The sequence below is a fragment of the Oculina patagonica genome, chromosome 13 (assembly GCF_052425735.1).
Source record: "Oculina patagonica isolate OP01 chromosome 13, crgOcupat, whole genome shotgun sequence".
NCBI lineage: Eukaryota > Metazoa > Cnidaria > Anthozoa > Scleractinia > Oculinidae > Oculina > Oculina patagonica.
This window is the reverse complement of record NC_135770.1, coordinates 15,337,187-15,359,286: the sequence shown is the minus strand read 5'-3', so window position 1 is coordinate 15,359,286 and position 22,100 is coordinate 15,337,187. Positions and strand designations below refer to the sequence as shown.

General features: G+C 38.1%; 1 protein-coding gene across 3 annotated transcripts; it reads right to left on the bottom strand.

The window, feature by feature from the left end:
• Positions 1-7,691: 7,691 nt before the first annotated feature.
• On the bottom strand, positions 7,692-21,843 carry LOC144634276 (meprin A subunit alpha-like). Of its 3 annotated transcripts, none has more exons than XM_078493189.1 (12): positions 21,503-21,843; positions 16,936-17,042; positions 16,551-16,625; positions 15,243-15,392; positions 14,204-14,318; positions 13,388-13,572; positions 12,868-13,086; positions 12,241-12,408; positions 10,569-10,748; positions 10,234-10,377; positions 9,290-9,549; positions 7,692-9,012 (listed from the first exon to the last, which is right to left on the bottom strand). In XM_078493189.1, the coding sequence occupies exons 2-12, from the start codon at positions 17,033-17,035 to the stop codon at positions 8,905-8,907; spliced, it is 1,704 nt and encodes a 567-aa protein (XP_078349315.1). In that variant the 5' UTR covers positions 17,036-17,042; positions 21,503-21,843; the 3' UTR covers positions 7,692-8,904. The 3 variants fall into 3 exon arrangements, with proteins under 3 accessions (XP_078349315.1, XP_078349316.1, XP_078349313.1); XM_078493190.1 differs by lacking the exon at positions 21,503-21,843 and adding an exon at positions 18,424-18,539; XM_078493187.1 differs by lacking the exon at positions 21,503-21,843 and adding an exon at positions 17,157-17,603.
• Between the last annotated feature and the right edge of the window lie 257 nt (positions 21,844-22,100).

The window sequence follows — 22,100 nt, the reverse complement described above, 5'->3', positions numbered from 1 at the left end:
AACTTAGGGGCAAATGGGATAGGGGTCTCACTGAGGTACGAATAAAAAAACAAACAAACAAGCAAACAAAAAAACAAATAATTGAAAAAGATTTTGGCCACAAATTTTGAAATCTACTTTCTCAGTGACCCAATATATAACAGTTGAGACTAATCTCACTTACCTACCTGGCCATGAAAATTCTATTTTCACTTACCCAAGTGAAAAGCTTAATCAGATCTGGGTATTTTCTGCGCTATACTAAGACACATCATCTATATTTTGGGTGTCAATGTCTCAGCCATATCATTCACACCTGTATTTGGGCAATTATATAGACTCCCATTTTCTGACATTTTCTGTTTCCGATTTATACAGTGCATTATTGTTTAGGTACAAAAGGATTGGATATTCCAAAGAGGAGGTGGTGGTTTGGGGAAAATTTTGAACCAATGCATCTAACTTAATTAAAAATTCCAGGGTAATGGGGGGGGGAGACAGAGTCATAGGATAAATGTAGGGGGGAATATGCATATTTTCTGGAACTACACATTGAAAAGAAATTCTTGTGTAACCTTTTCTGTTATTTTAAGTTTCATATTATAAACTTGTGAGCAAATATTCATATCCCTTTGGTTCTTAAAACAGTCATTCTTTTGTTCTTTATGCATGGAAATGGTATTTCCACACCTTTCCATCAAGGTAGATCCAATATCCTCCTTTTCCTTGACTGCATGCCTTCAATATTTTTAAACTTTTGTTCTGCCTGCATTGTCTCCTTAAACATGGTTTCATCTCATGCTTACTCTCCTTTTAGCTTTCCAATACCTTTGAAGTGAGCTGTTCAATAAAACATAAACAGCTTAAACAAAAAATGGGACTTCTGTTTGTTAAAATAAAAAAATTCACTTATCTTGTGGCAGCCAATGTTTAACTCTATTACTGATCGAGCTACCTAAAAATATCATTCACTATACATCAGAAAAATAAATAATAAATGAAATATGGAGCAGCATTTGTTCTTTAGGTTGTATATTGAAGGGTTGTGGTTTATGGTTTGTAAGTCTTATGTTGTTCTATCAACCCATAAAACAAACACATGCACACACATAAATTAATAAATAAAATGAATTAATTTTGAGATTTTATATTTAGCAAAAATGGTCAGTCATTGAGATTTATAAATGCACAAATAAGAGCCACGCTAGTTAGGAGGTTGAAGTAGGCAACCTGTCTCTCCCCCACTTTTCCTTTTTTTTTCTAACTGGATTTTTTAAGCCAAGGCCAAAGCATTTAATTTTCAATAAAGCTTAAAACTTTTTTTGCCAGTCCTAAAATTCCAAATCAATAATGACAATTAATTTATTAATATATGTATTTATGCATTTATATCAGAGAATCCTGTTTATATTTTTAACATTTTTTTAATTTGTTATTATATTTTCCACTGGCCACACCTAAGTGCCCCCAGAAGGTAAAAGGTTAATTCTTATGCCACAATTAATAAACCTGTGATTAACCTTGAGCAACAGATCTATAAAGGATATTATTTTAAAACAAATCTTACAACAAGATATGATTTAAATTTGGCCCCAAGGTGAAAGAAACCATAATTATTTATTATGTTTCTTATAATAATATTAGCCGCAGTTGAGATGACCACAGGTACCGATAGTACATGACATTTATTATAGTACATTCTCATTGGAACCAATATAATGTTTAATACAAAATGCGAGAAATAGAGAACCAACCTCCATGAGGATGCATGCAGTTTCTTTTTGAACACGTGCACACTAGTTTATAGAACAAAAACACCTCCAGTGATACCGACCTCTGAAACTTCAAGGCCTGTGATAATGATATCGCCGAGGTAGACATTACAAACTAAAACCACCAGTAATTCATACATAGCCTAGTAAACAGAATAGGCTATTTCACTTAACAATTTCCGCGCATTAGTTATTGCTAGGTCCAAAAGTTGGAACGACTCGTGTTTTGCGAGTGTGAAATTGTCCGCCATGACACAGCACTTCGCTCTCCGCAGGTCTCAGTCATTTTCCTTCAAACTTTCCTTAAACTGTATCTGAAGTCAAAATCTTTCCTACAATGGTCAAAGCAATCTATCTGCAACCTCTCTCCGTTCAACAGTACAAAATCACAAGAGCTGTTAGTTCAGAAATACGAAGAAAACATGCCTGCTACAAACTTCTTTTCGACGTCTTGCAGAGATTACTCGCTCGAAATTTTAACTTCAAGGCTTGTGATAATGATATTCCCGCTATAGCCACTGCAAACTACAACCACCAGTGTTTGATCCGTGGTGTTGTCAACCGAATAGGCTATTGAAATCATCACTTTTGCTACATTCGTGATTCCTAGATCCAAAAGTCGGCAGGTCAATTATTTGGAGTAAGCGAAATTTTCCGCCATGACACAAAAGTACGCCGTCGTTATTTGCCATCAATTTTGCAGTAAAGCTATTTCTTTTATCGACATCTGTCCACAAATAGTCGAAGCAATGTCCCTACAACCTCCCTCGACTGCATGGACCAAAATTAATCGAGGCTGCCCACTTCAAAAAAACGAAACAAACACGTCCACTTGAAAATTATTTTCGGCGATTCGCGGAGACGATGTGCTCGACATTTTTGCCCATTTTTGACCGGATGTGACGTCAAATTACCGGCGATGATTGTGATACGAAAAATCCGCGAGTCTTCGGCCCCCCCTGGCTTGGCTAAATCTATTTATATTTAACAATTATTCCACGAGCGCGCATTGGATATGAGATGGTAGATAGCCAACGAGGCGCGTAGCGCCGAGTGGGCTATAACGATCTCATATCCAACAAGCGCGAGTGGAAAAATTGTTTTAAAAAACGCCCAAAAAATTGCAATATTTGAGCTCCCCAGCTGTTTTTGTTGACGCGTGTTGACTACCATATTTGTGGTCAATGGTATATGAGCTCATATACCATTGCCACAGATCTCGTAATTTTTGCTGGCTTTGTATTATATATAGAATTGTGTCTCGTGATATTCAATATATTGCATATTTAATTTGTTGTACAACAGCAACTGGAAGTCTGAACATAAAGGCTAAAATAAAATATTGCAGTTGTTTAATAACAGCAAATCTGTTATGAAAAATGCGATTTTTTTATTTTTGACAGCATAACTACCACATTAATCTGTTAGTGTTGCGCTCGTCCCCACCACTCTCCTGCTCCCATACTGTCTCCTATTCTTTTACCTAACTCTTGTACATATTGAACCTAAAAGTTGTCAGCTGCTTTTATTTAAGTTTATTTTTTGGCAAATTTCTACAAAAATATTAAGATTCCCTCGGTTAAACGTCATCGCTTCTGCATGTATTGCATACCGTTTTTTTTTTTTTGTTTTGTTTCGTTTTATATGATTGTCTTTTCAAAGCGTTGTTTTCAGCTGCAGCGTTTTCCTCTCCGTCCAACCTATTTAAAAATCATGTGAAGGTTATATTTGTTTGGCCGTAGAGTATTTCGATTTCAAAGTCAGACCGGGTGTATATTATTGGGAAATGAAAAAATAATAAAATTATTAAAAACAGTTTCTTGCCCTAGGAGAAGCTCTCGATTTACCAAGTGCAAAACGAAGTATTATGGATCGGCAAAAATAATATAACATAACATTTTCAATCCCTGATGATGCCGTAGATCGGCGAAAGCTAGGATTTCTAGAATAAGAACTTTTACAGTAGTGTTAGGCCACATTTGTATTATTATAGTTTAAATATCTTTATCAAAATGCTATTGAAGGAAAACATGCAAAGTTAAGCAATTAGATAACAATTATTCTAAAATTCTGGGAGTACGAATCGCAAATTGCATTTCGCTTACCGACGCCGCCACTTGCGCTGCGTTATTTTTTCATAACTTTTTCATATTTTTCATAACTTTGAAATAAATGTTATCAGTGCACGTTCAAGCATAGTCCAGTCCCTGAACTCTCTCTTCCTCACGCCCTTTATAGGGGTTAAACCCAGGCGCGCGAAGAGAGAATAAATCTTTGTTCCCTGTCTTCTGACAGGGACAGAAGCGACTGCGACAAAACTTTGTGGACACGAGGAACAGAAAGTAACTGCGACTTATTTTAATTATGACTGGTTATTTTCTTCTCCTTACTTCTAGTTTCATTTGTTGGATGTAGCTGACTTCAAACCGCCACTGTTAATTGTACAGATTGTACAGAAGCAGAAGAATCTCGTAAGGGGTATAACAACGCCTTATGGGTTTCTGACAGAAGTTATCAGCTGAGCATTAGAGTACACTCGCACAAAAACCGTGATATCTGGTTTGGGAATATCTTTGTAAAAAACATTCATGTAAAAATGAGATTTAAAGTAGCTGTCTCGTTATTATTAGATAAAAGCAGGGGATCATTATTATTTTCTTTTGGTAAAAATAAAACAAAGACTGGCTACGAAAGTATTGATCAACTGCTTAAAAAATTGTCATGATGCACATTGAACTAAATAAGTATGAAGTGATGCTGATACAGAGAACATAGTACACTGACAAGTCAGAAGGGAAAGAAGGAAAGGATTAGTAAAGGTATATTACATGTAAATCTACTGTTCGGTGTCCCTTGTAATCTATAGCAGCATCAAGTGCAACTAGTACTACGGGACTGTGCAATAATTAGCGAGAAGGGGGGCTCCAAAACGAGTATAATTAACAATTATCTATGAGCCCGCGTTGGATACGAGGTGGTAAATAGCCAACGAGGCGCGAAGCGCCGAGTTGGCTATAACGACTCATATCCAACAAGGGCGAATGGAATAATTGTTTAAATTATTAAATTCCTCTTTAAGTTTTAAATCGACTGGACATTTCATTTTGATTTTGATGTAAACGAAGTGATAGTATGAGGAGGCGGGAAAATTTGTGGCACGGTGTTCACTTCTTGAGTTGAATGAAACACACGATGAAAGCGAGCGAGAGAGTTTTCTTCCTGAAGATTTTCCTCAAACTTTTCTTCTCTTCTCTCTCCCTCCCCTCTTTTTTTTTTCCCCTTTTTTTTTTTTTCCCCCCCCCCCCCCCCCCCCCCCCCCCCCCCCCCCCCCCAAAAAAAAAAAAAAAAAAAAAAAAACAAAAAGAAATAAGAAGGGCTGTCTTGCCAGACCGGTATAACTCTGACACTATCCATGCTGTAGGCATTCAAGAGAATGTTGCCAAGCTGATGAAGAAGTAACAACATATCCAATTGGATTCAGTAAACAAAAATAGATCGACACCCAGAAGAAAAAAAAGGTGAAAAAAAAGAAAGGAAGAAGCTGCGGAGAACAACAAAAAGCTTGTGAATATGACTGAGCTGTATGGTGTCCACCAAACTGAGAAAAAGTCGATTTGGAAACGCTTTCCATTTTACTTCGCTAACCGATAAACTTGCTTGAGAGACTTGGTAATTACGTACAACAGCTTCCGTGGAGCAGCTGAGATAGCAGTTCAGGAGCTTTTATACAAAGCAGCTTGACAAGAAGGCGAAAATGGACAGAATTGATGAAAGTTAAAATAATTTTTCAACATGATCTAATCATCTGCGATGCCCTCTGTTTTATTTTCCATAAATTTTGTACAATAAGAAAAGAAAATCATGTGATTTCGTTGAAAATTAGATATCACCCCTTTCTTTCCCTGAGATAATTTCGCATTGTCCCCGCTCACGGTGTGTTACTAAGCACTCTGCCCCCCTCCCTCTCCCCCCCCCCCCCCCACCCCCGATAATTGTTGCACAGTCCCTAATCTAAGGTCTCCATGCACCACATTGACATTGCACATTACACAACTTTAATTTTGGACATCGTTGATAATAAATATCATTTTATTTTTTCCCTTTTTGCTCAGACGTTGTACGAGAACAGATGCCGTTTCCAAACCCAGTTCCAAGCGTTCCAAGCTCATTTTCAAAGTCTTCTGACAAAGTCATTTCTGGGACTCCGGCGAAAGACAACGAGTGACTGAGTAGCGGTTATTTCCTTCTCTTTCTTTTCTGGCCTCTTTTAATAGTTTGAGCTGACTTAAATTAAGAGGAACTTCACTACAGTTAATCTACTAATGTAAGTTGAAAACCATTTTGTATAGTAGAGCTTTCCGCCTGAAAAATGTTTTTATAATGCGTAAAGATCATAAACTGCTATGGCGGAACAAGAAGAAAACTGCATGGTTTGTTGCAACCGATAATTCAGCGCATGTGATCACCTTGAAATAGAGGCTTAGCAAATTAAAACCAATGAAACAGAAGACAAATAACTGTAAACTTGCACTTGCCTTAACGTTTAGAAATTGTTGTTAATTTTGTCTCTAATTAATTTTATAGCTTGTTGGATATATTTTTGATATGTTTGTTTGGACTATCTTTAAACATCCCTACGAGTTCTAAAAACAAATAAGACACGCAGTATATATCTGCTGTACTGTAAGTAATGTTAGCGCGGCTGCCAACGAACACTTAGCACTAATTAACCGTTGAAATTACATAAATGATTAGAACTCATGCCTCTTCTTACAGTTTAACGACTCTGTCGCTTTTGTTCCATTCAATGTCTTGCCAGCCTTGTCGTCAATTCCTAACAATTAGAATTTGTTGTAACTTGTTATAATCCAGGTATAATGAGTATTCTCTAAATAAAATAGATTGCAAATAAACTGAAAAGTGAGTCATGGAAATTCATTATAGATCTGCAATCGAGATTGACACAGTTGCACTCCAGTTTGAAAGAGTGTGAGCACAAGAGCATGTCGGGTCACAAATCTATATGTTCACATCGCTCTAAAACATTAACAGCATTTGGAGCTTTAAATATTTATTAAATATATTTTTATTTTTTATTTATATATTTATTAATTAAAACGCGACCTTGCCCTGCTAACCATGATCTGCTCCTTTACCCGGCCCTTTATCAATCGAACCTTTCGTCTTGAAGTCATTATTATTTAGCCATTGTATTTTTTTAGTTTTGTAACTTATCGCTTTAAATGTATAGCTTCTTTATCTGTGAATAACGCAAGTTGAAAGGACACAAACTAAAGCAAAAAAAAATTAAATTAAGCAAGCATTGTAAGCATTGTTAACAAGCACTGTAACTATAAATTTATTAACGTATATGTATTGTATTCTAAGTTTAGTTTTGTAAGTAACAACACTATGCAGCTGTCTTTTTTTCCCTTCTTTGTTTGCAAACCTATTTAAAAAACAAACAAACAGACGATTATTGCGAAGCTCACGTTTAATCATTTTTTCTTATTGATTATATGTAAGAGGCGCAGTAGTCCCATGCTCCCATGGTTAGTGCATTGGACTGCAAAGCGAGAGGGGTGCAAACTCAAGCTCGGATCTGGGTTACTATGTTGTATTTTAGGTGTTGAAATTTGACTCTTATAGTGCTTTCCCTCACCCAAAAATACAAATAAGCACTAGCAAATAGACCTGGTCGCAAAAAGTTAGGGCAAGCTGACACAATGCTGTGCGTCGGGCTACATGCAACGGACTGGCATGCCATCAGGAAGGAATGGTACTCCAAAGCCGGGCATACTATAAAAGCAGCCTGCAATTAAATCAAATTCTTCCTTTCCAGTATCTAGGACTGAGCAACCACTTTTCATTTGTAACAATTGCAGGGATATTTCCATAAAGTTAAAAGGATGTAAACCAGTTTTATAAGAAATGCTAACGTCTCTGGTTCAGGTGAGCCGCAAATGTAAAATGAAAATACCACAACGTCCTTGGTGATTTCTGAAACAGGAGTAAATGCCTGATTGGGTACAGATATCTCCAGGCTAGTTCCAGCCTATAACTGCACACTCCGCGAACTTCTGCTGACTATGATCACAGTCCACATTTTTTCCTCAAAAACAATGTTTATTAAAGCACATAAATAACTGTTTACATAATTTCTGCGATAAATAAAGTTTATAAATATTCGTTAGAATTACAAGTAAAGAATCTTCCATTTTAAAAAAGTAATCGTATAACCAGTAGAAAAGGCAATTGGATATGGAAGAGAAAAAACCTATACCTATGTATTTTTGACTTTTAACTTGGTCATTTTATAAAATGATTTTCTATTATTGAATCAGCTTAGAGCGTTTCTCACTTTTCTAACCACGTGATCGCGTATTTTATAAAATATAACGAAGAATTAAAAAAGAGGTACTAGCTAAAGACCATTATTGATTTCAAATGTACCTTGAGGCTTGATTAACCGACAAAATCGACATTAAAGTAGAACGTTTTCTAGATTTATAGAAATATATTAATACATCCCAACGTTTACAAATTACTATTTTTACAAAAACTTATTTTGTCCATCAAATGGCTTCATCTTATGTATAAAGATAGAAATATTTATGTACAATGTACATACCACAATATACAGTAAGAAGATAATAAAATGCAAAAACCTCGTATGCTAGGTGTAAAATTTCTTTTCTGTCTTAGTCAATGAAATAAAGATTGTACTTATTGCATGACAAAACCTGGCGAATGAAAAAGAGCTATGTACAGCCGATGGCTCACATTGAACCAAATGGAAAATATATCTTTTGTATTTCTGTCAAATGAAAATGCAGACAAAATATATGATAAACAGCCGGTCATCGCGAGGTGAATGCTATTGTGTTTTTGCCTTTCAAGGGAAGGGAATGAAGAGGGCAAAATAATGAGAATAGTCTGTTGGATTTTTCGCAATTTGTTTCAAACATGTTCTGTTTCGATGTTCACCATTCATCTGTGACCTACAGCTTACTTCTCTCACAACCCCCTCTAATTCCAATCTATTTGTATTTTTGTTTTGTTTTTGACGTTGATATGACACAAAATCGATAAAAATTCTGTGATCTCTATTGGGAACAAGAGAAATATTAATATTCTAATGAGCCATGTACGTCTAGAACGTCACGAAGCCATTGTCCTGACAGGAACTTTCTCTGAACTGTACGTCATCCAATGCGATGTCCCCTGTGTAGCCTCGACCCCGTGTACCTTCAAACACGATCTGAAACAAAGCATTGAGAAATTACTAACGGCTCACCGCTGAGCTGAAATCCGCCATTTTGCCGAGGATTTCTTTCAATCGAGCTTGTGGGAATGTTGTGGTACGTCAAGACAAAAGAGAGCCTTACCACTTCATAAAACTTTATGACACTTAAACTCCATTGAGAAAGGGCAATTGGATTATCTCAAAACTGCAAAACAGCTTACAAATGCAGCCTCGTACAACTTCACTGAGCAAACCCGTAGCAAACAAAGCCAATGGTTTCTTATTTTCTTACCCTATATTGTGATTCAGAATTGAATGTAACAAAGCCTTGTTTCCAGTCCTTTCCTTGCTCTCCTGATTTTGACCACAAACTCGTCTTAGTCCCAGAGCGGCTGTTTATCAGGTAGACGGTTAGTGAGCCCACGGTCCTTCCATACATATTATACCACCAGCTTAGGCACCGCTCCTCCGTTGGGTCATACGAGTGGCTCATCAGCTGTGACTTGTACCCAAACCTCGCAGGATACGAGGATTCTAGGTAAAGGTAATATCCTACACAGAAAGAAATAAAATAATTAATTGATGTTTTTGTCGTGGTTACATTGTACTCTTTTCTGGCTTTTAGCAGAACTATTTACAGCCGAACAAAAGTACTTGCCTATTGGTGACAGCCCCGGCACTATCCATAAAAAAAAATAAAAAGAAAGATGTTTGCATATATATAAAAGAAAAAAAAAAAAAAAAAAAAAAAAAAAAAAAATTTATAAAAAAATGAAAAAAAAAAAAAAAAAAAAAAAAAAAAAAAAAAACAAAAAAAAAAAAATAAAAAAAAAAAAAAAGGGGAAGAAAATTTTCCCAGAAAAATTAGTGGAAAAAAAAAAAAAAAAAAAAAAAAAAAAAAAAAAAAATAGAGAGAAAAAAATAAAATTTTTTTCCTTTTTAGCAAAAAAAAAAAAAAAAAAACTCTCTTGAAAAAATTAAAATTCGACCAAAAAATTATGTTGCCTCCTTGTAATGACCCGTTTTTACTTGTACGTTAAAAGTCATAACATATGTTATTATGGAACTTTTAATTGGTCGAAACTCGGTCTAACTATAACAATTTGATAATCGTTTCTTTCGTTTAATTTCTCGGTTTTCTCGCGGTATTTACGACAGCCAGTCAAATGAAGACTTGCACAGTGAGTCAATCAGTCGAGACAAATGAAACCACAGGACACCAAGGATCAAACTTACCATTATTTGCGCCATGGTCTGTGGTTGGTCCCGTGTTTCTACTGGGAGTGGGACCTCTGTGACGGTACCACTTAAATGATGGCGAGCTACTCCACGCGTTTGTCCAGTTACAGTAATCTTTATCGAAATTACAATCAAGTAAATCTGAAGAAAAAGTGAAAAGATCTGTTAGTGAGAAAATTAACAGGACTGGTGAATTAAAGATCTAAATCACAAATTATAAATTTTTAGAAACTTCCAAAAGGTACTAATAAACTCAAAAGGAACAAATGGGATAAAGGATGAAGAAGATTAACACGGATTGCGAGTGAATAACTTTTGAACATATCACTTACTATCAGGACATGCCATCATGTTACACATTCGATATTGTGTGTCAGCTCCTGGACAGTTTTTGCCGCCATATTTAGGGGCGGGGTCACTGCATGTTCTCGTCCTCTTGCGTTTACCGTAACCACATGGCTTGTCACAAGCATTCCACTCACTCCATCGTCCCCAGTTCCCATTGACGGGCGCTGAAATAATAGATCAGAAATACTGGGTTGGAATTTCTCTCTTTCGGTAAGGAAATCTTTTGAGGAAAGAAATAGTTGTTTATCTGCCTCTGAGCTCTTGTTTTTTCCCCCCTCCCCGCGGGTCGTGCCCGCCGCCCCTCCCCCTTGTGCGTGAAGCGAAAAAAAGCCCCGCGAGTGGAAAATGGCCGCGGGAAAATTTTGAGACGAGACACACGTCTCGCCCCCAGGCTTACTGCGCTATTTGTACACTTGCTTTTTTTTGCTGCTCGTAGTCTATGGTCCCCTTTACCACCTCCAGGGTAAATAGCAATAGCAACCAGTCGCTTCATTCTAGTCTGATATACCAGTAGTCATACTTCAATCACCAAAAGCTTACCACTGGCTCTTTCCCTAACCCTAAACCTACTGGCTAAAATGTTGTCTCATTTCGCAGTTCGCCTGGTAGAGCAATAATATACAGTAGAACCAGATATAACGACCTGACAAGGGACTGAGAAAGTAGTTCGCTATAACGGGGGTATTTTTCACTGTAACTTACTTTGGCCGGGCTGAAGAAAATTGCTTGTTATCGGAGGCTTCTTTTTACAGGGGCTTGTTATATCGGGGTTCGTTGTATCAGGAATAAAAATGACATTAAAATAAAATATTTCATGTGCCGCTGCCGTTCGGGGCGTGAATGACAACATCTCGTGATTCGAACTGTGGGTTTGCCTTCATGTTAACAGGAAATGGGACTTCTTAAGGTATTTCCTGCTATATTCTCCGTCTAGCCCCTCCTTCGGGTGGGTTGCTCGTTTCCTCGTTCTCCCCCTCTTTCCCCCTCTCTTCTGTCTCTTCCTTTCGTTCTGGGGGTTGGGGTGTTGGTGGTGGGTCCCCTGTGGGGCGTGTTCTCCCCTCCGTCTTGTGCCATGTATATAAATAATTTGCGTTTCAGTAGCAATAAACACTAAATGACTGGTCCCGAGGGAAAGAGTAAAGGACCCTAATCAGCCACGCCTTTGTTTTTGTTAACATACGGGAGTTTTGGTATTATATTTCTCGCAAAGCGTCTCTAAACGAAAAAGGTCGCCGTGAAACTGCAACAGACTTCCAGTAACACAGCTTGCAGTGATGCAATAAAATTTCACTTCACCATACAATTCATACAGTTCGATGGCAGCGAAAATGGAGGATTCTACGGTTTTTAAGGCGTGGCTGACCAGGGTCCATTAATTTTGTTTTCCGAGAACCTCAAGGTTTCCCGAAGCGGAGCCGAGGGAAACAAACTTAACTGGGTTCTCGAGGGACCAGTCATTAAGTTATTTGTTATATAGCACAACAAAGGCATTAGAAGATTTACGTGTAACGGCGGTCATCGGTCAGCATTCGCGGGTAACACTGCCCGTTACCCTCTGACGTCATAGATTTTGCAATGTTGCCCGCTCAGCGCCCACGGTTGGGAAGAAAATTCTAGCTATATAAACAAGTTGTTATAGAAGTTTATGTGGTTTACCATAACACTCTTCATCGGTACATTTTCTTCGGTCAGTTTTTATTCCATGGGAGTCGGCCCCAGGACAATGCGACCGGGACGAGAAGCAGACCCGCTGCCGGTACTTCATGCACCTGCTGTTACAAGGGGTGTACGCTGACCACTCACTCCATCCCACTTTGTGTTCATCTATGAGAGAATAAGTTGTACTTAAGTTGGAAAAAAAGAAATAGATATAAACTGAAAAGGATAAGCAACTTTTACATCGAGCCTTCTTCGAAGAAGAAAGGACGGAGAGCTCTCGTTGCAATTTGAATACAAGTGACAGTGCTTGTGGTCTCCCCTCTTGCTAACATGCGCAAAGCCTTGAGTCGTTTTAAGGAGACAAGGTTTCCAGCTATGTCATTTCTGCTGTTATTGTCCAACAAGACACGTAGCACAAAAAGTAAAAATACATGTAAGAGTTATGTTGGTGGTCGTGATGCCGTTTCTCTCGAAAGAAATAATCGGGAAAGAAGAAGCTTAAAGTCTGTTTCCTCCCCCCCTCCTGTGCTGTCCCCCCCGCTCCCCCGGGCTTAAATGACTACCTCCACAACTCAAATTTTAGTCGCTTGTTGATAGTCGGATCAACACGGTTTCAGCACTTACTTTTGCAGTCATACAATGCGTTCAATTTCTTGATATCCAGATCACTGAAGCCGACTGATCGTCCCAGGGACATATAAGGGTTGTTTAGTGCGCGGACAGTCGCCTTGCCATTTTTGGAAAACGTCCGCTTCCCATAATGCATCAAGCTGCTGTAGTCGTAGTCAAAGTCCATGCTGTCTACTTTGGAATGTTTGTACTTGTTGAACTGACCTTCCATCCCTATAGCACACACAAGTATAAATATATATTCTTTAGTTTCCGTTTATTACTCGTTTCGATCTTTTACTCGAGTAATCGGGCAATAATATTTTACGAGATGTTTCTTACATCAAAAACGTTTTTTTCTAAATTAAAAACGATCAAGGCTCTCGGTTGTATGCTCACTACCATTATCCGACTTCTCCCCTTCACGTCGCGGGCGGAGTGGCAAACGGCTGCAGGCACTTAATACCGTTTGCTACAAGAAAATAGCGATATCACATCTTCTTTTATTGGTTTCTGAGTAATGCATTTTACTCACCCTTTTTAATATTTTCCCAGATGATTTCCACATACTGATCTCGGTCGGGTCGTGACTGCTCGTGCCAAAACCCAACTGCATGCATTAACTCGTGCATAATTATCCCTTTGTTGTTACATTTTTCACCCAGTGAGAGACTCTGAGCACCCTTGCGCCAATAAAGGCGGCCAATGAATGACCAGCATCTGCAGCAGCAATAAAACAGTATAATGGTTAAGACATTTATGTTAACACTCAAATAGACGTAAATAACTTTTTTTTTTTTAGTTTGTAAAAGGTTTGTCGCTGACTGTTTTTGATGACTACAGTTACACTATTTTTAAATTTGTCTTTCCACGTTAGTTTAGGAAAGTAGTATCTAGCATTAAACCAAAATTTGTGTGTCAGTGTGTCGGAAAACTGTAGGAGGCATCAGTTTGAACAGTATTTTAAAATTGTCAATTCGAGCATAATGAGATCCTTTTCAATAGTCTCAGGATGCCATGCCTACTAAGGCGAGATATATAATTTAAAACTGTTGGCTCGAATTGTGAACGGGATGCTAGTCCGTTCTAGTCCGTCCCAGGCTACCCGCAGCGTTCTGTCATCTTATCCTAGAAATTTAACAGTACTCATTTATACCACTGGTGGAGTGGGGCACTGAAAGTCGTCTTACCCAAGAACACAACGCAATGATAAGGCTCGGCTGCCCTGCCCTCTCATTGGGTCACACATAACCATTAGGTCCAGAAAAAACCGAGAGAAAAATATTTCATTGTTTGACTGGGTCCTGCAGGTTGATAATTTTCTACTGCAAGCACTCCAAGTAAAACTCACCCATTGTCCTTACTAAATTTAATCCAATTCCTCTCATTTTTCTTCTCTTTAAAAGTGATGCAAGTATGTTTGTGAAATTCTTCTATGGCCGCCATGATGTTCTTCTTGTAAGAGGCTTAAAAGAAATTTAACACCATTAGAAAAGACGTCATTAACATGAAAGTTATATTTGCAATGACAACAGAGTAGGAAACAGAACAAGTCACGCGGATAGAGCCACGCCCAATGAGATGTAGCACGTAACGAAACCTGATACACTGGTTTTCTCATCAGGTAACGAACCCGAAAAGCCTGTTGAACAGGTCAGGTCGTTTTAATTACGAGAATGAAACAAACCAGGATTTTTTACGACGCTGAATGAACTAACGGACGTGCGTAAAGAAAGACAGATACGGGGAGTTACGCTACAACCAAACTAGTACAGGTGTAGAACCCGGGACAACTCGAAACGGACGTTAGCCCGTAGAAATAGAACCTCTGATTACTAAACGTTAAAACATGTACCACAAATGATGACAAATCGTTATGTCAGTACTATACGCTAGTAGGTTTTTGCCACGAAGCGTTTAGTGACATCTATTCAAATAAAAAGACTTGACTTATTATTAAGAGTAGTAATAAAATCAAACGCTGCTAGGAGCCCGAGTGATAAAGATTAAAATATATGCGGAGTGAAGATAATAAATGTTTAAATTTAAAAAAATGGACATTTCTACGCTGTTCTCATAATTACCGACGTTTCGGCAATGCTGCCTTCTTCGGGTACAAAACTTTTAGGAGAAAACCGTTCAAACGTTAACGTTATATTCGCTCACGTGCCTTACTGCAAGCTCGCGCACTACCAGACGCCCACGCACTATCCCGGGGTCAATGTGATTAGTATGATCCAATGTGACATACCTGTCTTATGGTCTACGTCATCCAACGTACAAAGTACAGTTCTGTCCTTGATGAATATTTGCGTAACTTTCAATGTTACATGCAGCCATTTATTTTTATTTTATAAACCGTCTTTTTTTAAGGTATGAATAAATCTTACCCAGTCCCTCCTCGATCTCGTAAGGTATGACTCGGTTGGGCCATATCTTCTTTCTTTGTCGAACGGCGTTTCGTCTGAAGCGCGTTTTCTCGTACACATTCCAGTCCCTGTCCGTCAGAGCTATGTCTCCTTCATGTCCAATGTTATAGGCTGATAATAAAGAATATAAGAAATTTTCAGGTATTAATGCGATACTGTAATCAGTGTCGGCCGAATGTGTCGTAAACGAGTGCCTGCTACTGTTGTCACTGTTAAAACCCTTGGGTGAAGGATGCAATCGGAGTTATTCTTACAACAGCTGTGACGGGCTGTTATTACGGACTCGTTACGACTCTATTTGGCTGTTTCTCCCTGAAATGCTCTACAGTGTTACAACAGTTGTGATTGGTTGGTCCTTCAGTTAGAGGTAGTCTGTTCGATACAAGATCCGTTCATTGTTAGTTCCTCCGCTGCTGTTACTCTACAGGTCAAGTTCAGTGTTCGTAATTCGATATGAGCTCATTCTTATACGTTCTGGGGATGATTGTTCATTTGGTACTTGGCACAATGTAAAAATAGAAAAACATTCAAGAGTGTTGTTTGGTTTCATCCCAAAGTGGATAGCTCCTGCTGAGGCTAAATATAACTTGCGAACTTGAGTTTCATTTTGAAGGGATTTTGCGGTTTTCAGCCTGTTGACACCGAGTGTCACTGGCTCGTGAATTATTCTGCTCTGCAGCAATCCGTGAAATAGATCATGAAGACGATGATGTCCCGTGAACTTAAGGTCGCGTGATGCACGCGGGAAGCGACTCAGCATGAGCCACTGAGAGGTACGTGGGGTTTTGTTAGGTTTAAACCCAAATTATACTTCCTTCCTTTAATCTCTGTGGTTATGATCGCCGTTGACTGTACAACAAAAGTGCCACAAAGCCTTAAATAAAAACATCCTTTTTTGCTCAATCTTTTGACGCAGGACTCTTTTGGCGCCTTTATTACCATATTGCGTCGCCAAAGACTTCCGGTACAAAATTATCTTCCCCGATACGCGTGGTGATAAAAACGATATTTCTATTCCTTGTTTTATAATCAGTTTAGATATCTTCTGTGTAAAGACAAAGGACAAAGGAGAGCAACCCAAAAGATAAAGCATCCTATAGGTCCGTGTCAGTGGTGGTATCAAATTTTTGCTTTGACATTTTTAGAACGACCCAAGGTAGAATTTTGTTTTTCCATAAGTATTTGATTTCGTTGCAAACAAAAGGAAGTGATTATCTTCTGTCAAGTATTTTTTAAGCTACTAAGTTATAAGAAGAAGATAATGCTTACGTTTGTTAGCCAGGCTAATCCAGTCCATAACAGTGTAGTCCAGACCACCATCATCTGGTTGAGATACCGAGGTCCCTAACAACAGAACAACCCAAATTTGTTAAATTCATGACCTCTCTAATAAAATATCAACCAATGCAGTTAAGTGCTTCCAGTTATCTTTAAGTCCAATCAACAGATGTATCGTTTACAAGTTAATTTTCCCTTGGCGCGCGGAGACATGGGGATGCTCTGAGGTGAGAACAATGTACCTAACAGCACATCAGCCATGTTAATGGCATGACACTAAAGCACATGCTGCAGTGGGAAGAGTTCCAAAACAAACAATCGCAACAACAAGTAGAACTCTGAAGAAAAATAAAAAACTTCAACCAATCTGCGTTACCTGAAAACCTGTTCGCGTTCAAGGGCCTGGAAAAGGAGAAATGAATTCCATTGATAAGAAAAACCGCTGCTTGTAGCAGTAAACATGGCCAAGGATCCATTGCTAAACTGCAAAAATAAAAATAATGTTAGAAACCCACGCAGACCAAATGACCACAAAACAGCACAGTTCACCCTTACAGACTCCAATAAGGGATGAGAAGGAAATAAAATATGCAGTACTTTGTCAACGAAAGCCGCAGAACGTTCTGCTGTATTGTGAAAAGTGAATGTTAGTGTTAACCGTCGCGTTTTCTCCTAATAAATGCGGCGTGCCGTTCCACATGAGATTCCTTTAAATCATGTTTGTCATTCAATCACCATCATTGTTTACATGGCACGTCATCGTACTTCCTCTCTCCTGTGGTCACGTGAGTATGTTCTTAACATATCATCAATGGCGGCATACTTCCAAAACTTTCTGACATGTCTAAAATTATCTTCACAATATTTTAGCTTTTTAACCCCAGCACGTGGGCATTCCTTTCTGTACAATTTGTTAACAGCAAATTTTCGAACTTTTCCTTATTAACGACACGTTGAAAGTATACATTTGGAAACTTCTGGAATGTCATTTCTAAAGTCCCAATTGACAAATTATTTTTAGATTGAAATGTAGCTAGAAAGTACAGTGCTATCATTAGAGCGAATGTTTAGATGAGAAAAAATATTTTGGCGTGGGGTACGTTTACAACATATCAATTACCACTTTTGTAAAGGGATGTTCTCTGTATTTATTTACCCCTAAGTCTGCCAGCTTATCCCAGAAACCACTCTTCAAGTATATATGGAACACTGCTTGGCCAGAGTACCTATATTAAGTAACTGAGACGAAGAATCTTATAACTAAGACATTCCTACATTAATTATAAAGGAATGAAGTATGTCATTCATCTCAATTCACGTACAGAGCCTGTTCAGCAATGTTATCATATCGTGCTAAATATACAACAAAGCATGACCTGGATGATGACCTTGAGATGCGACTGGAAAATTCTTCATTTTGTTCAAGCTATAAACCTCAGAACACAGAGTTTTACTTTCATAGTTTCCCACGTTTTGGGAAAACGTGTCCAGAGAAACATGCTCCATACAAGAAGCACGTGGATGTTTTAAACACACCTTGTACAATGATTTGGACGTGACCTGGTAGATTTAAGTAAAGTCACGTTCTCGCTGAAATGCTTCAAAAAAACACGCGATATGCAAGCTGAAAAAAGGCCTGCTGTCAACACAACGAAACAAAATGTAACTACTGCAAAAAGCATATGCTAACCACTCCTAAGATAATAATATTGCTTGTTGTACTCGCCCACCAGATGAAAATTATAAACCAGGAGGAGCGTATCACAGAGAGCTAATTTGGCGCTGATCAATATTGTCAAACGCAAAGTGATGTGATTAAGTGCACCAACATTGACCCACTCGGAGTCTTTGAAGAGTAGTTTACCTTGCCGCTCAAAGGGAACTGTCGTGTAAGAGAGCCCAACATTTAGTTGTTATCTGATTGTGCTGTGAGTAAGTGTTATAAGCAGACTATGATCGGATTGTTGTCCCATTCGTGGAATACTAATTCGCAAGGCATTGCTATATCACCAACACAGAGTTATAAACAAGATGAACCGCAATCATACACAATGAGCACACCGTGATCATCCGTCTGAAACTTAAAGCCCTGTCAGCTCAGAGAAGCACTTTAGCGACCACATGGTCAATATCAAGGTACATTCCGCACTCAAGAGCCTTATCACTCACTTTTCACTTTTTAGGACCTTTTACATTCATATTCAGTCAGCAATTCAAAACAAATTGATCTCAGTAATTTGTTCTATCAATATGGCGCTGGGTATACAAAGAGAAGAGAAAGTTTGGCTTTTTCATGAGTTAGAATAGAATCATATAGTGAATCATGATTAAAACGTGCCATTCTTACAAATCCAATATAACAGATTAAACAATGGTGTATCACTGAGTTGTATACTTTCACCCATTATGTAGACCTAAGAAAAATATATATTGATAAATTAATCAGGCGCTGAAGTCGAAGAACTGTTTATCTTGCCCAGTGTTATTTTGGACACTCACTCATCTCACTGTGGTTACTGCAATTCAGTAATAGTTGAGTTTGCATGATTAGATAACGGAAATGTGCTGAGATTTCTGATAAGGAACTTGTTCTCAGATGATAAGTATTTCAATATGACCAATAATGATGATAAAGAGAGAAACGTTGCAGTAAGACAATATTGAAATATCAAGCAGGCTTGAAACATGTTACCTGACTCAATACAAAGGGGTTAAAGTGAGATCGTTTTAGCTGATTCGGAATATTTCATTGCAATGCATCTGGCTGCTAAATCAATGATCCTGTTAGAAACTAATGGCCAAATCTGCATTTAATTCAATACAAAACACTTCCTTTTACAGATAAAGCTCCAGGCGGCCACGCATCTACGGTTTGATGGAATAAAATACGGGGACAAAAAATGCGCATATAAACTGTTCCGGCCTATGACTGTGCAATCCTTTGCACTGGGTAAAGATGTTTACAAGTAACCTAAAGTAGGAGAAGGGGACTGAAGACTAACAAGTCATTAATCATGTCACAAACGCGCTTGTTACAAGTGTAATGTGCCTGACCAAACAGTAGGCACTTTTGATTTGCATTCATACTGCTAATATTTGCCCCCCTTGATGCCGGTACTTCAATAACTCGATCATTAGTGAATCCCTTGCGGGCACGATTCATCAGATTTTCAAATAACTACGTGCAAAAAAGTACTAATTCGCGCAGCAAAATAAACACTTTTCCTGTCATTTGAATGTATTTTTAACTGAATACGTTATAGAAATAAACGTCAATTGGAAATTAGGGTTGCTTCGAGAACCGGAATTGGAAATGAAGTATCACGTAATTAGGTTTGCGTTTCCATACAAAAATGTCAAAAGTCGTCAAGTAGTTTTGATTAATGCCGAGCATATATTATAATTTGTTCCAGGATTAAGGACACGAAGTTACAACACGCTTTTAAATAATTCCATGTTTTATGCGTTTACAACAGAAGTGTTGGTACTCCGTTGGAAGCTCATTTCTGTCTTCGTTTCGAGATTTCCCGCCAAATTTCTCCCGCCAAAAACACAGCTGCCTGAAAGCATCAAATGCCTTGCGTTGTTGCACCGTGAAAGCGTTTTGTGATTGTAAGCCACGTGGTTCTCGTAGCTAGAAAACCGCATCTCTCTAAGAATTCGATCCCGTAAAATTACTGTAAGTTCTGTTTCCCTAGATAATGTTTAAATCGCGAACAAGTCTCGATAAGAAACCACAATAAAAGTGGCACCTACGTGTGGAAGCTACTTTACAGAGATAACCTGGATATCAAAATAACATATTGGATGACTCACTGGGCATTAAGTTATTTGTCTTATCGCCCGGACGCCAAAAACAACCGACTAAAACAGGAAATCACGTTTTCAAATTTTAAGTTTTACTTAACGTGACAAAATCTTATATGATGAAATACGTTAAATTTCTAAAACAAAATATGGTGCAAAACTTATATGAGATACAATCATAAATGCTTGATCACCAATGTAGGACCACTGAACAAATTGAATGTGGATGAGTTTGTGGTCAATGATTCCACGCTATAATAAGTTTATGCAAAGTATAAAAGATACGAATCAGCAAGGGCGTTAAAACAGGCAATCACACAAAAGGGAAATGTTCAAGTCGATCTTTTTAACAATGACCCAATATACATTTTCCAACCCTTCTTTTTGGGTCATTTGAGACTTCAGTTTTCTAAGTAAGCGCTTGTTCCTTCGGTCGATTGCTATCGTAAGAGAAAAATTTCGCCAACATACAACCGGAAAAAGCCTCTTGTTTCAAAACACGAAAATTTGAGCGGTATGCCGCAGGATTGTATTGAAATTCATTGCTAGCTTCCGTTCAGAAAATTGATTTTGAACACAAGAAACATGAAAACCTCAACCAGTCAAGCAGTTTTCTTCTGCCAAACCTAAACTTATTGTAATGGCAAACGATTTTGAAGTTGTTGTTCCGTGACGTGAAACTGACGACGGAGGAGAGTGTGAACTGCTCTTATATCCACAAAACAAAGAGCTATCAAAGAAAGGTTGAAATCCCACTGTTTCGGATAACAATAGAAAACATCCCGATTCATGTTGCGTTACTATTTCATAACCATTCAATATGAATTCCTTTTAACTTAACTGAGAATATAAAACGCACTTACACCGTAAAGTTGAATAATATTAAAAACCTTTACGGAGGACTATAATAGAGCGCTGTGATGAAGTGATTACTTTAGAGAATGACGAAGCTGTTGTAGTTAGTATAAATGTAGAATGTACAAATATTTAACCCCGGGGAGTAGTTTTGGATAAATGATTTTCCACTGAACTCATTAAATTTGATCAAGGAAACTCTGTTTACAAAAACATTATTGCATAATAAACTAAATCGAATCGAATAGGAGTTTTCTTGGTCCCACCATGTATGTACTCACCGATAGCGGTCTGCTTCCACTGACAGATGCGACTAAATGCTTGAAGTTCCCGAGTTTTAAAAACAAGTGACGTATTTAAGTGGTTTAACATAAATGCAATATCGCTCTTCAAGATACGCACTTCAACAGAGAAGTAAACGAGAAAACCAAAAACAATAATAGCGGTTCTGTGTTTACGTCACTACCGTTGCTCATACCAATTGTTCTTCGATAGTTTAGTGTAGGTGGGGCTCAGTGGGGAAGCTAAAGGTTTGTTATCGATCAACGAAACCAGCCAACCAGGTATTAAAGGCCAACAACATGTACTAATTTGTTCTTCATGCTTTCCAGCCGGGTATTTATACAAATAACGCCCGTTATATAATTCATGATATTAAAATTAACGCTCTTTACACTTAAGTCGTGAAACCGAGCAGCATATTTTTAGCTTGGCGCCCACATTACAATACGGCACGGATAACAATGGTCGTAATTGGACTCGCTTGTTACTGCCTGGATGATAAAAGGTCACTCTTGAGCGGTCCAATCCTCCGTGAAACAAAAGCAAGTATAAATCAGATTATTTAGCACCAGCTCTGGCCACGTAGAACGCTAAGCT

Bases quoted from the DNA above. Each gene is read 5' to 3' on its own strand.
- LOC144634276 (XM_078493189.1), bottom strand. From the start codon at position 17,035: ATGGATCCTTGGCCATGTTTACTGCTACAAGCAGCGGTTTTTCTTATC. The intron at 16,626-16,935 runs GTAACGCAGATT...TTCTGTTGTTAG, and splicing joins GAACGCGAACAGGTTTTCAG to GGACCTCGGTATCTCAACCA. The intron at 9,013-9,289 runs GTAAGAAAATAA...GCTTTGTTTCAG, and splicing joins ATTCTGAATCACAATATAGG to ATCGTGTTTGAAGGTACACG.